The sequence below is a fragment of the Ylistrum balloti genome, unplaced genomic scaffold (assembly GCF_031769215.1).
Source record: "Ylistrum balloti isolate Yb309-2 unplaced genomic scaffold, AGI_CSIRO_Ybal_v1 Utg370124, whole genome shotgun sequence".
NCBI classification, from domain to species: Eukaryota; Metazoa; Mollusca; class Bivalvia; order Pectinida; family Pectinidae; genus Ylistrum; species Ylistrum balloti.
The window spans coordinates 784,718-800,453 of NW_026782139.1; the positions used below are offsets into that span (position 1 = coordinate 784,718).

The 15,736-nt window shown below is 34.2% G+C and overlaps 1 protein-coding gene across 2 annotated transcripts; it reads right to left on the bottom strand.

The window, feature by feature from the left end:
• Positions 1-904: 904 nt before the first annotated feature.
• Positions 905-15,440, bottom strand: LOC132550427 (GDP-L-fucose synthase-like). Of its 2 annotated transcripts, none has more exons than XM_060214494.1 (9): positions 15,363-15,440; positions 12,747-12,905; positions 11,414-11,528; positions 10,499-10,627; positions 9,876-9,949; positions 7,683-7,816; positions 5,871-6,002; positions 4,267-4,446; positions 905-2,771 (listed from the first exon to the last, which is right to left on the bottom strand). In XM_060214494.1, exons 2-9 carry the CDS (start codon positions 12,887-12,889, stop codon positions 2,710-2,712), a joined length of 969 nt encoding a protein of 322 aa, XP_060070477.1. In that variant the 5' UTR covers positions 12,890-12,905; positions 15,363-15,440; the 3' UTR covers positions 905-2,709. The 2 variants fall into 2 exon arrangements, with proteins under 2 accessions (XP_060070477.1, XP_060070476.1); XM_060214493.1 differs by lacking the exon at positions 15,363-15,440 and adding an exon at positions 14,938-14,990.
• Positions 15,441-15,736: the final 296 nt, after the last annotated feature.

Below are 15,736 nucleotides of genomic sequence, written 5' to 3' on the forward strand. Positions count from 1 at the left end.
AGAAGGTCAATCACTCGGTCCCTTCAATAAAACAACTAGAAGGTCAATCACTGAGTCCCTTCAATAAAACAACTAGAAGGTCAATCACTGAGTCCCTTCAATAAAACAACTAGAAGGTCAATCACTGTCCCTTCAATAAAACAACTAGAAGGTCAATCACTCCGTCCCTTCAATAAAACAACTAGAAGGTCAATCACTGTCCCTTCAATAAAACAACAAGAAGGTCAATCACTCGGTCCCTTCAATAAAACGACTAGAAGGTCAATCACCGAGTCCCTTCAATAAAACGACTAGAAGGTCAATCACTCGGTCCCTTCAATAAAACAACTAGAAGGTCAATCACCGAGTCCCTTCAATAAAACGACTAGAAGGTCAATCACTCGGTCCCTTCAATAAAACAACTAGAAGGTCAATCACTGAGTCCCTTCAATAAAACAACTAGAAGGTCAATCACTTGGTCCCTTCAATAAAACAACAAGAAGGTCAATCACTCCGTCCCTTCAATAAAACGACTAGAAGGTCAATCACTCCGTCCCTTCAATAAAGTCCCTTCAATAAAACGACTAGAAGGTCAATCACTCCGTCCCTTCAATAAAACAACTAGAAGGTCAATCACTCAGTCCCTTCAATAAAACAACTAGAAGGTCAATCACCGAGTCCCTTCAATAAAACAACTAGAAGGTCAATCACCGAGTCCCTTCAATAAAACGACTAGAAGGTCAATCACTCGGTCCCTTCAATAAAACAACTAGAAGGTCAATCACTGTCCCTTCAATAAAACAACTAGAAGGTCAATCACTCGGTCCCTTCAATAAAACGACTAGAAGGTCAATCACTGTCCCTTCAATAAAACAACTAGAAGGTCAATCACTCCGTCCCTTCAATAAAACAACTAAGACAAGAATCTAAGAGACTATTTCATTTATTCACATCATGAATATCATCCAAGGTTCTGTGGCTACCCCTACAACTCATAATGTACAAAGAAAACAGAAATATTTAACCAAAGCTTGGAAACATAAAGTAATGATATCAAATTGATGACAATATCTTTTCCCTTTAAAATGTGAGTAAATTTAAACAGACTGAAAAATAAATATGTTTTTAAAAGTTCTGAACTTTTTACCAATAATGACTCAATTTAAACATCATCTTGGCCATTCATCAAATTTCATCATGAATGAGTTTGACAATGTGCTGCAAAAACAATTATATCACAATTATAGAAAATTTATACAATTTAAAACATCTGTTTTTGTAGTACCTAAAGATCTGATATTGATTTCATGATGTTCATTGTTTGTTGTGCATACAGACAAACGTGTAACCAACAGATGACGCAAAAATTATACAAGTATGAAGCTCATACTACAAGGTCTGTACCAAATCATTTGATACATGTATAGTTTTTACAAACTTGTTCAGGTATGATATACATTGAATGATATGAATATTTGATAAAAATAATAGATAAATATACATGATATGCACACAATAAATCAAATTTGATCGATACAGACATGGTGAGGTATAGGAAACATACACACTATAACACCTTATATGATTGTCTTATTTTGACCAAATTTAAAATGGAAAAAAATCTAAAGCAATGAAGAAAAAAGTAAAATGTTTCCACAGTTAATGATCTTTCATGTAGATTCTATAGGAATGTAAAATTTTCATTCTTTCATCACAGTAAGGTGAAGTATAAAGTCACACATTTCTATACTTCAAGCACAAACATGTATACAAATTTTTGTACAGGAAGTCAGTTCTATTATAGATAGAAAAATATCCATGCACTAACCAACAAAACAGGCCTTAAAGACAGATAATTAACATGGCATCATGTACTACCATCAAAAACAGAAAATAAAAGCTTCATATCTTTAGGAAAGGAGTCCTCCTCGAAGCTTTTGCATCCTAATTTTAATGGATAAAATTGATTTTTTATCAAAATCAATATTTGGGACTATTATCAGTTTATATATAACACTCCTGAGGACTGGGATAACACACACTTTCAAATGTAAACATCCTTTATATCTCATACTTATCTACCGTCTTTAAAGTAGTGGACCCAAATGCGAATGACCTTATTTCTGAATGATATTGAATTAAAGTGAATCAATATTCACCTGGGGATCTGATGAAGACAATGAAAAAGGTCACTCAAAATTACTACAGGTGACAACTTTAAGGCATTCTCTACATATCTATCAGTAGCAGAAGTACATTCCTAAATATTAATTCAATTGTCCAATTTGAATATTTCAGGGAAGGTTTAACACAAAAGTCACTATGGTCAGACTGTATGTGTCATCTCAGGTGTCCAATATATAACACACCATATACACCATATAACAAAACTTCATTCTTTTCTACAAATTGTTAGATGACTACACTTCATAATGCTGTTAGTATTAAGAAGCTTAAGAAAAATACTGAGCAATATGAACTTTACAAAGGGACAAAATATCTTCAGATTGTTTGTAGCTTACTGACATCTTGTTTTGGCTTGTTTTCAAAAGATTCCTACAGTTGATCTTACAGATCGTTTTAATATTGAAAAGCAAAAACAGCCATCGCTTATTATGCAAGAAACTAATTTTAGCACTGGTATTGTCACATACCCTGAAATAAAAATTATGAAAGATAATACCAAACTTTTACTATATTTCATTTGTTGCTCCCTCTGTACCAGATAGTTTACAAACGGACTGTATCGGTTTTCATATTTTCCTCAAACCATTTAACAGTCTCCTTGATAGCTGAAAAAAAAAATTTAAATAAATTAAAGATTGTGTTCAAGAATAGCAACCAACGGAAAATAATCAAGGATATATTACTGTTCTGAGGCAAATAGAATCATAGCAAGAATACTGCAGGGCAGAGCAACATTTGCAAGTCACATGTTGTAGAAATATTCCTGATTTATTGTATCAAAAAGAACACAAATATGAAAATGAAACTACAAATTCCAAACATCATTAGAAAAATTGGGTAGAAACTGAGGAAGGAGATATCTGGATACAGAAATTAAAAAAAAAAAAAAGAGGGAAATGACTCTTCCCAAAATTGTGGAAAATGTAATTTCATGTGATGGTTTTGATGACTATCAAGTTTCAAGAGATATTGTTCAAAAATTGAGGAAGGCTATCTATGTACAAAATAAACACGGTAATATTCAAACTATGGTCTATGAGAACAATTTCATATCATAGATATCAAACCTATCAAATCTGAAAGAAATTTGTTGAAAACTGAAAGGGGATGTTCTAGGACAAGATTACCATCACAAAAACAAAAAGGGGCAGAAACTCTACCAAATATAGTCCAATCCAACTGCGAAACAATATTTACATTATGATAATGATCATTCTAAATACAGGCAAATCAAATAGAATTTCTGGAAAATGCAATTGCATGATCATGTACTGGTGATCAACCAAGATCCATGTTATGAAAAGCAACAATTAGGGCAGTAACTTTGAACACTGTCTCCAGACAATATAAACATTATGAAAACAACATTGGCAGTAACTCTTCAAAATACAAACTGCTGGTCAGGAAAACTCATGTGATGGTGATTAAGCCTAACAAGTTTGAAAAAGATCTGTTTATACTGTGAGGGAAGATCTCCACACAAAAGTTTGCAATGGACAGACAATGCTGTACCATAATATGTCATGTTAAAAATTTTGATAGGTGTATATAAAGGCAGATGTGACTAAAACAAATGGTTCTAGAATATCAATACCAGTAGGAAGAGAAAGCAGTTGTGATTTCTAATGCAGGTATAGGTAGAGTGATTGTGTCTGTGGTTATAGGTAGAGTGATTGTAAGTGTCTGTGGTTATAGGTAGAGTGATAATGTCTGTGGTTATAGGTAGAGTGATTGTGTCTGTGGTTATAGGTAGAGTGATTGTGTCTGTGGTTATAGGTAGAGTGATTGTGTCTGTGGTTATAGGTAGAGTGATTGTGTCTGTGGTTATAGGTAGAGTGATAATGTCTGTGGTTATAGGTAGAGTGATTGTGTCTGTGGTTATAGGTAGAGTGATTGTGCCTGTGGTTATAGGTAGAGTGATTGTAAGTGTCTGTGGTTATAGGTAGAGTGATCGTGTCTGTGGTTATAGGTAGAGTGATTGTAAGTGTCTGTGGTTATAGGTAGAGCAATTGTGGCAAATCCAAAATTTACTAATAAATTACAGACTGTTTATTATAAAAAAAAGTTTTCTCATTTGGTAGTTGCAAACTGTTTTGTTACCTTGTTGAGGTGGCGTAAATTGAAAGTCAGGGCGGTACTTCCTCAGCTTGGCATTGCTGGCTGTCTTTTTGTACTGACCATCAGACTTTGTTGTGTCATACACTACATTTCCCTTGAATTCCATGGCGTCAACCACCATCTCAGCTGCGTCCTTAATGCTAATTTCATCCTCCTCTCCCACTGTAACACATGTATTAAAGAATGTAGCAAGATTGAATAACTGAAAGCCTTTTATCTTGCAATCTTGTGGAAAAATCGTTCATTGTCACCGATCTGTGAAGTTGTAACAGATTTCTAAGAAGTATAAATAACATCAAAGAAAAATATCAACATGTCAACATAATCATATTTCATAATTCCATAAAACTAGGAAAAAATTTTGATCAAAAGAATGATTTACATGGAGACTCCTGAAAAAGTACAAGGAGAATAAGACCAGGTGTTCTGGAAGGATAAGCCTCTACTGCTTCATTGACGACGCCCACCATTTAAACCTTGATCAATCCAAGTAAGTAATGTGACATTCTCAAAAGAGGACAAGATATACCACAACAGAACCAACAGGCAAACTAACCAGCATCAAATACATCCAGCTTCATAAGGCACAAAGAAATAGAACATTTCTCAATGAGATCACTACTACGACCATAAAAGTTCCCCATAATTTTTATCGACAAGCATATTTTATTCCTTGCTTGACGAGTTTGTCAGTCAGTTGACAAAAATCGTAATGGGAACAGGCCCTTGAATATGAAATCAACTGTGACTGTGAAGCCCTGCTAATTAGGAGACAGATCTCATATTCCATAACAATAGACCTCAGAGTGATCTCAGTGCCCACCATTTCTCCACTGTTCCCTTTTCTTCTTAATCATTTGTTAGAGAAGAAAGTCTGCATATGAAATCTAAGAAATATCAAACAAGAATTCTCTGAGAAAAAGTGATAACAAAACTTCCACTAAAATCCAAGATGGCCTCCAGTCAGTTATTTGGTTTTCTTGAGCAGACAAAAACTGAATGGCACAACTTGAAACCATGGGAAACCTACACATCATGTTTGAGAAACATATCCCAAATACTTTAATGTAAAAAAATAACAATAGCTAATTTTTAACTCTCAAAATCAAAGAGAGCTTTCCTTGGCCATTTTGTTTCATTGATCAGACTGAAATTCCAAAGGGCACAACTATAGACAATGGGGAACATACACATACCATCCTGTACTTCTGAACAAATTAGTGGTACCAGCCACTTTGTTTTGATCAGACTCTGAAGGGAATCTACATACAAAGTTTGAGAAATATCATCCCAGTATTTATTTTTTACAGACAGAAGAAGGATGATATGAAAAAGCCCTCTTTTTGATAATGGTAGGACAAAAATAAGCTTTGTTGCTGACATAAAGAGAAGAAAAGTTTCATGCTGAAGCCAGATGGGGACAGATGGATAGAGTTTATCACCACATAACATGTCAAATGTTTTATACCATCACAAATACATCTGAATAACTTTGTAGCAATGCATTCAAATTATTTGTGTAATATGTCTACCAGTATGTGTGTATACACTTGCCATTCACTGATTGTACATATGCAAAACCTTACCAGAGAGAATAATGGGGTCAACTTCTGGATAATCCCGAAGAACCCAAATTATCAGTGCACCAAGATCTACAGAGTAGATGAACTGTCGGAGTGGAGAGCCTGTACCCCAAACTGTGAAATCTGTGTTGTCCTCTGCAACAAAGTACAAACAAATAGTATTGTAATAATTTTAGTCAACAAATAATAATTTCTGCTTAGTACTATATTTTGGACTGTCATGTTGAGAATATATTGAGTATATATACATTTATATACAGGTAGCCTTTATATAGAGGTTTAATTACTATGGATTGCATAACAAAGGGAACCAAAAAGTGCCCTTTATAGACTGGTGGCCTTTATATAGAGGTTTAATTACTATGGATTGCATAACAAAGGGAACCAAAAAGTGCCCTTTATAGACAGGTGGCCTTTATATAGAGGTTTAATCACTATGGATTGCATAACAAAGGGAACCAAAAAGTGCCCTTTATAGACAGGTGGTCTTTATATAGAGGTTTAATTACTATGGATTGCATAACAAAGGGAACCAAAAAGTGCCCTTTATAGACAGGTGGTCTTTATATAGAGGTTTAATTACTATGGATTGCATAACAAAGGGAACCAAAAAGTGCCCTTTATAGACAGGTGGTCTTTAACATGGGTTCTATAAACACAGATGTGAAACTTGACCCAAAAGAAATTCTAGAGTATTCTTTATTGGAATATATCACTGTGGAAATATAATCACATCTGGCTGTTAACTTATATGTTTTAGTAGTAATTTTATTTCAGCACATTTTGTGCAGAAAGTAATGAACTAAAATATCTTAATTATTGCAGTACCCTTACACTGATTATATGGTAATAATTATGGAAATGGGAATTCAACAATTCCCTAATTTCATTAAAATGTGATAACACGCTAAAATCTGAATGTGCCTCTGTTTTATAAGCGGGATACCTTGTGTTAGAAAGTTACTGGGTAAATGGAACACAGGTTGAATGGACACTGAAATGTGATAATGCACTAATATTTGAATGGCATGCCAAATTAAGTGCATCACATAACCATAACCATCTCTCTGTTAATAAGAGGGGTACCTTGTATCGTTGGAAAGAGAAAGACATCTACCGGTGTAACAGTTAACAAAATTACAGAACTACTTTGTATCACGTCCCACCAAATGTTTTATTAGTGTACCTAAAGCATGATATAGAGCAAGATTTTACCCACTAAAAGTGCTTAAAATAGCTTACAACCATTGTATGTTTTCACATTAAAAAATAGAACAAGAGGCCCAAGGGGCCTGCATCACTCACCTGGCTAAATTAACTATTCAGCCATAAAAAGAATTTCATACATGACATCTAATTTCCGGTAAAATTTCCTTATTGGGTCCTGGTCCTCACAATTTCCTTGTATGGAAGAAGGATTTTTAAGACCTTACATTTTCACAATTGGGACCACCACTCTCACCCTAGGGTTCCAGGATGCACCATTTATACAGCAGTGATTCCCATTCACCCAAGAATACTTCAGACCAGGCAATATCCATATATACCTAAAGGAGGAGTTGGATTTTAAAGAACTTACTCTTATTTCCCCTATTGAGACTCACCTCTCCTGTCCCAGGAGGCTGAGATCGTCTTTACTAGACTGATTCCCCTTTATGCAAGAATGTTTAAGACCAACTTCGGGCAATATCAATTCATTTTTAAGGAACTTGCAAAACTTTCCCTTTTGGGCTCTGCCCCTCCAGCCCCTCAGAGCTGAGAACCAATCTTTATTCAAACTTGACTATATAACCAACTATGTATATCAGGACTTACTCTTGGCATAGTAGACCTTGCGTATAAGCCCCGGGAGTACATGACCATCCTCTAGGTTAAAGTTGTCAAAAGGGCCATACACATTGGTGGGGATGACAGCAGTAAAGTTACAGTCATACTGTGCTTTGTAAGCCCTGGAAAAGTTCAAATTAACATATACAGTCTAGAACATGCTTTATTTTGGTAAATGTACATTGCCATGGATAACAACATATATATGTACAGCAAAATATTCAAGTGTTTTTAAAGGCTAAAATTGTTTATGTCAATACCTCTTACCACACACCCTCACTATGATTCATCAAAGTTTGTGTAATATGCATACTGTTCAGCAAACGCATGTCAAAAATCTATTTTTAGTAACTGTGACCTTGACCTTGTGGCTAGAAGTTTAAAAATGGAAACTTATTGAAGATGACTGGCATTCAACAATTATCTATATATAGTTTAATGAACTAAAAATAAAGACATGTCATACATTATGGTGATAGAGTAGCTTGTCCCTTAGAATTTTTTTCATCTCTCTTGCTGACCGGATGGGAATATAGTCATACCAAATTTGGTATCTCCGTCCTAGATCTGAATAAAGCAATTCCTTTTGCACTTTCAGTTGGAGCTATTGCAAATTTGATACACAGTGTTTATATGGCACGAAAAAAAAGAAGTTTCTCATTCATTTTTCCACCCTTTTAGGAAAATTGTTCTCCGTATACTTTTTCAATTTATGAAAGACTTGAAATCAACTCCCTCCACAATTTTAGTCTGATTCACTTTCAATTTGGCACGCATGCACAGTATTGATATATGGCAGGAATATCTGCACCAGCCACTTTCATGCAATTTTAAGGAGTTTTGTCCCTTGCAATATTCATTATCACAGTTAGGAAAAGTCAATGAAACTGAATTGGTAGACAGTATTGCTATGACATTAGAATTTTCATCTGTCATTTCATGCATTTTCCTCCTCTATTTTGGAGAGTTCTACCCCTTTTGGTGGAACTTGGTACTAATGTAGCTTCTGACTAGTAGGCCATCAGGGATAAAAACAATGTTGTTTTTTTTTATAAACATGTGAAACTATTAGCAAAGGATGCTGACAAATACATGCATCTAAGTACTTGTAGATAATTTGATAATTGTTTATGGAGTTTATAGGGAGTGTATATTTAGTACAAATTTACAGAAAATATCATCATTTAGAAACTCCACCATACAGCTGTTTTAATAGATGATAGCACACAGCATAATGGTAAATGACAAAAATTAAAAATCTACTTGTTCTAGGTATTTGTTTTCATATGTTAACAGTCCACTGTGCTGTACATTAGTGTGTCATAATGACCAGACATCTGTGACTACATTTGTACAGTGTCACATTGATCCAGACATTGATCCTGTTACTCTAATTCGTAGTCACATCTTAATGTATGGAAAATCAATTCATGACAGCTGAATAAAAAAAAAAAAAAAAAAAAAAACAATTAAATACTGTTTCATCACGCTAAAATTATTTGACAAGTTAACTGATAGTCAATATTCTTTTGATGTGGTATTCTGCAGCATTAATAATTTGGTGTATTCCATAAAATGTTATGAAAAAGATGTTTGCTGTTGAGCTCTAAATTAGATGATTATTAGTACTATATAAGGACTGTTATATAAACACTGATAATTACTTTATTCAAAATAAACACACAAAACTTCCAAAAATGATATTATCTTCATTAGTTCATGGTTCAATTGCTTTCCTAGCACATCCATCCATATATATTTTATGTGTGATTTCTTAGAGTATAAATCATACCTTTGATTTTTTTAAGTTATCTTCCTTCAATCAATCACATGGGTAATCAATTCTTTTGTACCTCTTAAATGTGTACTGGCATATGCATCATTTGTCCTTTCAAAAGGTATAATATTTCAAAAGTGTCATCAATTCTTGTGTAGCTTCCAATATATCATCAATTCTTGTGTAGCTTCCAATATATCATCAATTCTTGAATACCTTTCAAATGTTTCATCAGTTTTTGTGAACTTTTCATATCATCAACTCTTGCTTTAAACTTTCAAATTAGTAATCAGTTTTCAGAAATCTTTCAAATGTCATGATTACTTTTGGAAAAAATACATGTCTGAATAAGCTAGTATGACTCATTAAGCCAACACATGGTTATTCAACATGAGACAAATTACCTGTTATACACGTCAATCATTCTCTTGGCATAGGAATATCCAAAGTTAGAATCATGGGGAGGACCATTGTGTACCTGTTGAAAAGTTTAGAAAAAAAAAAAAAATCTATATTTAAATACGAAATTACAAACTGGTTGTCTTGTTGATCTGCAATTACAAAATCAGATATAACTCATTTCCATAAAAAAATATTGTTGGACTAAGTCAAAATTCATTTCACCGATACCAAAAGTCTCGCCTTACGAATATTAGCAATAGATGGATTTATACAGTCATTTTTATAAAAGTAAAAGAAGAATAAAACCAAGTGTTGTTTGAAAGTTTAACAGTTTTCTGCTAATCTGACAACATATGCCATGGAAATCGTGGGTCAATACCATTAATGTCAGGTTCTCAAAATGAGAACCAAGTAATCAAAACCATCTGAAATACTAATAAGCCTCACACACATTTAACTTCACAGATCATCACATAAGGTTGTGGCAGTCTGATTGCTTTGCTGACTCGTACATTGCACCCACTTCAAGATTTTGGAGATATCATACAATGCCTTAATATGCCGTTTGTACCTATTGTTGTCATACTACTGAATTTCACATCTGTAGATTTGTGTGATCACTTACCATTGTTTCATCAATAGGGTAAGTAGTTTTGTTTGGGAAGATACAGGTTGATAAACAGGATACCACTTTCTTGACCTTTTTTTCTTGACATGTGTGTAACACATTGTCATTAATGATTGTGTTACACCTCTGAAAGAACAAATACATTAATGATAAAATGTCAAAACCAACAAGAAAACTGAAAATTCAGCAGGAACTCATATATATAGATATATATATATATATAACCCTAACTCATGAATCAGGTAGTAAGTGGTCAACTTCAGTCTTGGCCAATGACCACCAAAATCTGACCAAATTACAAATATGGTCAAGTGTTTGCTTCTTTTCTAAAACACATTAATGGTTGTCTGGATAAAATTTAGTTGTTGTGAAGACAATACCATATATTCTGAAACTCATCATATACAGAATGATTAAGTTAGTTACGTATGTTTAAATACGTACATTGATGCTGTCAATCACTTGACATGCCCCCCCACTCGGATTCATAGCAATCCTTGTTTACAACCATGAGACAGGCTTAATTTGGTTATTTACATAGGTCAAGATGCACAAAGAATCATTTGTAAACATCTCTTAAGTGTTGCTTGTGTGTATCAACTCGGAACCTCTGGCTAACTAGTCTGACGCTCAACCAATCAAGTTAAAGAAAAGTTCTCTTTAGCTAAGCATTATAATGTGGCTAGTATTTTACCAGGCTAATAACGAACTTTATCATTGATAAAAAAAACACATAGAAACTAAACTTGTTTCAATATATCACGATATATTGTTCATATGTAATACAGAACTACAGTTTACTGACATGACAGATTCTGTGACATGATAGACAATAAACTTGACTAAGCTTTCTCTTTAACCTAGCTGAATAAGATTGCGTCTGATTACTCCAAATCTGATTGTAAGACTTACAAGAAAGTCAAGGTTGTACTTAAGGTTTCGGAAAAGTCCACCAACCATGGCAGCTAAATGAATCACGTGTGTTGGTTTGTGTTTTTCAAACAGCTTTACAGTCGCATCTTTGTCCCTGAATGTAGAAGGAAGCGATGTCAAAAGATATATTGAAAATATTGTATCTAATCACTAACATTTGTTGAAATAAAAGTCTTTCCTATCATAACATAAGGAATTAAGCTGATTTTTATCATGAATGAAAGCAACTGCATATTCTGATAGGATTCTGAATATCTAATACCAACGTAATAAAAAAATATATACATACACCAGTACGATCAATTTTTGTTGTTGTTGTTGTTAAATTTTGCCATTTTATATACTAAACAAGAGGGCCATGGCCTTTTGTCATCTGACAAATGATGAATGGATGGACATACCACAGAATTTGCTGATGGTGGTCGGACAATTCTGATGAGTTCAAATTTTGAACATTAATTCTTTAAAAGTATGAGGAGCTCATAAATGGTAGATTTGTTCATGTACAATCATGTTACAAAAACAGCTACTGCAGTTACCATACTGAAGTTTTGATAAGGCTGAAAAATAATAACAAAACATCCCTTTCTTTTCCTTAACACATCTCTAAATATTGTTCACACTGATGTGAATGAAACTTGAGAATAGTTCAGACTATTTGTTCTACAGGAGTTATGTTGGATTTTGGACCAAAGTGAAACAAATCAGATTTGGTCAGGACAATCTCTGGATCACTTCATGCACGTCCGATATCATTGCCACTCCCTGATAATGTTTCAGGTCAAATTTAGTTGAAATATACACGGGCATTAAGAAGGAGTAGTGTTTTGGAGCAATATATAGTCTAACTTCCATATTATGGGCCCTGCTCTAAAGTCTATATGGGTTAAATCAACTCTCTGAATGTTAGATATGATTCTCTACCCTCATTGATGTTTCAAACCATATTTGGTTTAAACCCATTCAAGCATTAAGAAAGAGTAGCATTTTGAAGCACAATATTGCCCTCAGGTCCCTAGAGATCAAATCAACTTTCTGAATTTAAGAAATGCTAACCCATCTGCAATAAAGTTTCAGACCAAATTTGATTGAAATTTACCCATGCAATAAGAAGGAGAAGCATTTTGAAGCAAAATATTGTCTAATTTCCCCTATGGGTGGAATCAACTTTCTATATTTAAGAAGCAATTCCCCATACCAAATGATGTTTCAGACCAAATTTGGTTGAAATACGTCAAGGTTCTAAACAGGAGTAGTGTTTTAAAAAGTTTACGGATGGCACATAAAGTAAAAGTTATTTTTGTATACTTACATGAGATCTGCATCCTTGGAACTTACGAAAATCCATTTTTCATCATCACGTTCAAGTGTGGAATCCCTAGCCAAAGCCAATTTCAAACCATTACCCACCAAACCAGAACCTCCTGTTACAAGCACGACTTTCTTCTCAGCCATCTTTAGATTTGTATTTCTGAAATTTACATAAGGACATAGCAGTTACCACACAAAGACTAAAAATCTTACACTGATGGTTAGATACACCATAAAATGACTACCCTGAAAACAAAGACAAAAATTATAAGAAACAAGACTTCCAAATGCCAATATGTCAGTCCAATGGTTGGAATATGTTTGTTAAGAAATATCAAATTCAAAACAGAAATGAGGCATTGTATTATTTAACTATTTCGGACAAATAATTTGATAGCAGCTTCAACTGTACTTTCCCAAAGCACAATTCCACATGCAGAATTTTCCAGTCAGCTCTCTCCAAGTTGGGGAAACCTTGCTGAATCACAGTTTTCTTTTATGTCTGCTGGCTCCTACATCATGAGGTATTCAAATACTCAGTGCACTTGTGATTTTAACCACTTTCTATCTTTATTTCATAATTTTCATTTTTCTTCTGAAATAAATATACATGTTTACCTTCTGCAATTCATTGACTTCAACCAAACAGACACTGGGTCCAGGCTCATGTAGAACTTTTGTATAACAATTGACTGTTTATCAGCGTAAATTTTCATAAAACATTTACATTCTGTTTTCTTGTTACTGTTTACAGATTGCATTTTCTTTGATTTTTTTTTTCAGCATTAAGAGTAGTTTACACAATATTTATATGTGACAGCTGATGATAAATCTATTTCTAAACTTTTCATGGATTTTTTCATCTTTAAGGGTAGTTACGCAAAACATGTGACAGCTGGCAATAAATCTGTTTGCCACACAAAACTTCATATTGATTATTTGTAACTGCATCATGTATTTTCTAATATGCAAAAGTTCATCTTATCAGTAACAGCAGACAAGATTGTAGTTCTTTTCTGCCAACTAAACACTGGTATATTTTTCAATCATTGTCAAGTCTGCCTGAGGCGCTCCCTTGCCTAGTTTATCTGTTTCAGTAATTTTTGTTGGGCTCTTTCAGCCGAGTCAAAGATTCCAATTTCCAACAAGTTTTACAAGACACATTTTACGAGATATACCAAGTTCTCAAAAATAAGCAAGATCCGCTGGAAATACACCGGTCCAAGACGCAAGTATCTCAAATATCCATGTCTTAACTATCACTTCAATTATTAAAAGATGTTGTCTTGTTTTATCTTAATTAGCTCTGTCACCCAATCATATTTTTTCAAATCTAATTTCGGTAATAGAAATATAAGGTAGGATGCTTTGAGATTTGAATTTGTCGAGGATATGTTTTTACATCTTGGGATGATGAACCATTCACAGTGTTACTAGCAGCCAAACCGTCAGTTGCAGCTTCCAAGAATTATGAAGAGGTATAATAAAGATATAATGAATGAAGCAGCGTATACAATGACAAATATGAAGTGGTTTATCTAGTTGTGTATACGTTTTATTCTTTTATACGTTTAGCGACGTGAAAAAGATTGTAACGTGAATAACCTTTAAAGTTTTGACCCTTCCACTCTTGTTTTAGATTGTTATGACCAGATATTTCACTCTGAGAAGTTGGCAATACTGATATAGAAACTGGTGACTTTGCTTCTAGCGATTACATAACCTGAATGCAACCAACTGAGGGTCAACATTGTCACTTTTAACTGAATTTGAATTTCCTTCATTTACATATGTAAATGACATGTAACATTTGTTAATAATTGTAATAATCATCAATCAAAGAACTAATTTGCATTGTACTTTTTCCCTATACACAACATTTTGCTTCTTTTCAATAAGAGTTATGCCCCTTCCACATTTTTCCGAATTAATATCATTTTCTAAATTTGCAGTGAAATCTATTGCTTCTTTTAAGAGTCATTACTTGAAAGATAACAGCAATTATGCATTACGACCCCAAAAAAATAAATGTACAGGACCAGATTATTTGTTCATTGTACAAGAATAGTACTCAAATCCATTGTGACAATAGAAATTCTGATGACAAACTAATTTCAGCTAAACGTCACGATGCTTAGGCTAGTGTTATCGTACGCCTTCAGTGTTAGAGGTTTACATGAAGATAATATTACCTGCAAAAGTTATAAGACCCGCTTTGTCTGCATAAAAGCACAAGCCCAGACGAACTGTACACAGCACAGAAGCAACGAGACTGTGCATTGTTTACATTCAATCCGATTCCAGATAGGTCTAGGAATAAAAAGACTGGTTTGATCCTTACATGGTCACAACTGCTAATGCTATGGTACTTCATGCCCCCACCCGCCCTCAACAAGCACAAACAATTCTACCATCTCTATCCACGGACTTCGCATAGATTCTATTCTAAGTCCATGCCCTAGGTTAGACGGTTTTTCATGGCATTTCCGTGTCGGAAAAAGGGCGAGGTTAGGCCTACAATTGGAAAATATACACTAACTGGCCTGAGAAAATTGTGGTAACTTTCTGTGATCAGCAGAATCTATACACCACTTAACTTGTTTTACAATAGTATTACCTGTCCCGAGCGCAAAATGAAAGGCCTGTGTTTTCTGAGTCCCCTAGCGACTGCACCGACGCTGTCCAGGAATGCCACGTGAATCGTGATTTGGCCGCTTAGGACATCGCTAAAAAAATCAATGTCATAAGCGGCTAAGACACAGGCAGCGCACTGTGGTATAAATTTTATGTGTACATTGTAGAATCTATACCAGTGACAATATTTATTTCATTATCATATTACCACATGTGAATAAACACAATTCTTATTACAACGCGTAAGAACGAGGTATGGATACGTTCAATAAGATGTCTTCCAGTTTTTTTATTCACATACATGCAGCCAGGTTTTATTATTATCAATGCACCGTTTTAAGTAAGTCAAGAGCACGA

What these genes read in the sequence shown, in the direction of transcription:
- LOC132550427 (XM_060214494.1), bottom strand. Translation starts at nt 12,889, where the DNA reads ATGGCTGAGAAGAAAGTCGTGCTTGTAACAGGAGGTTCTGGTTTGGTG. An exon ending in ACCCTATTGATGAAACAATG is followed by an intron (nt 9,950 to 10,498) that starts GTAAGTGATCAC and finishes ACTTTTCAACAG; the next exon opens with GTACACAATGGTCCTCCCCA. An exon ending in ATTTACGCCACCTCAACAAG is followed by an intron (nt 2,772 to 4,266) that starts GTAACAAAACAG and finishes TTTTTTTTTCAG; the next exon opens with CTATCAAGGAGACTGTTAAA.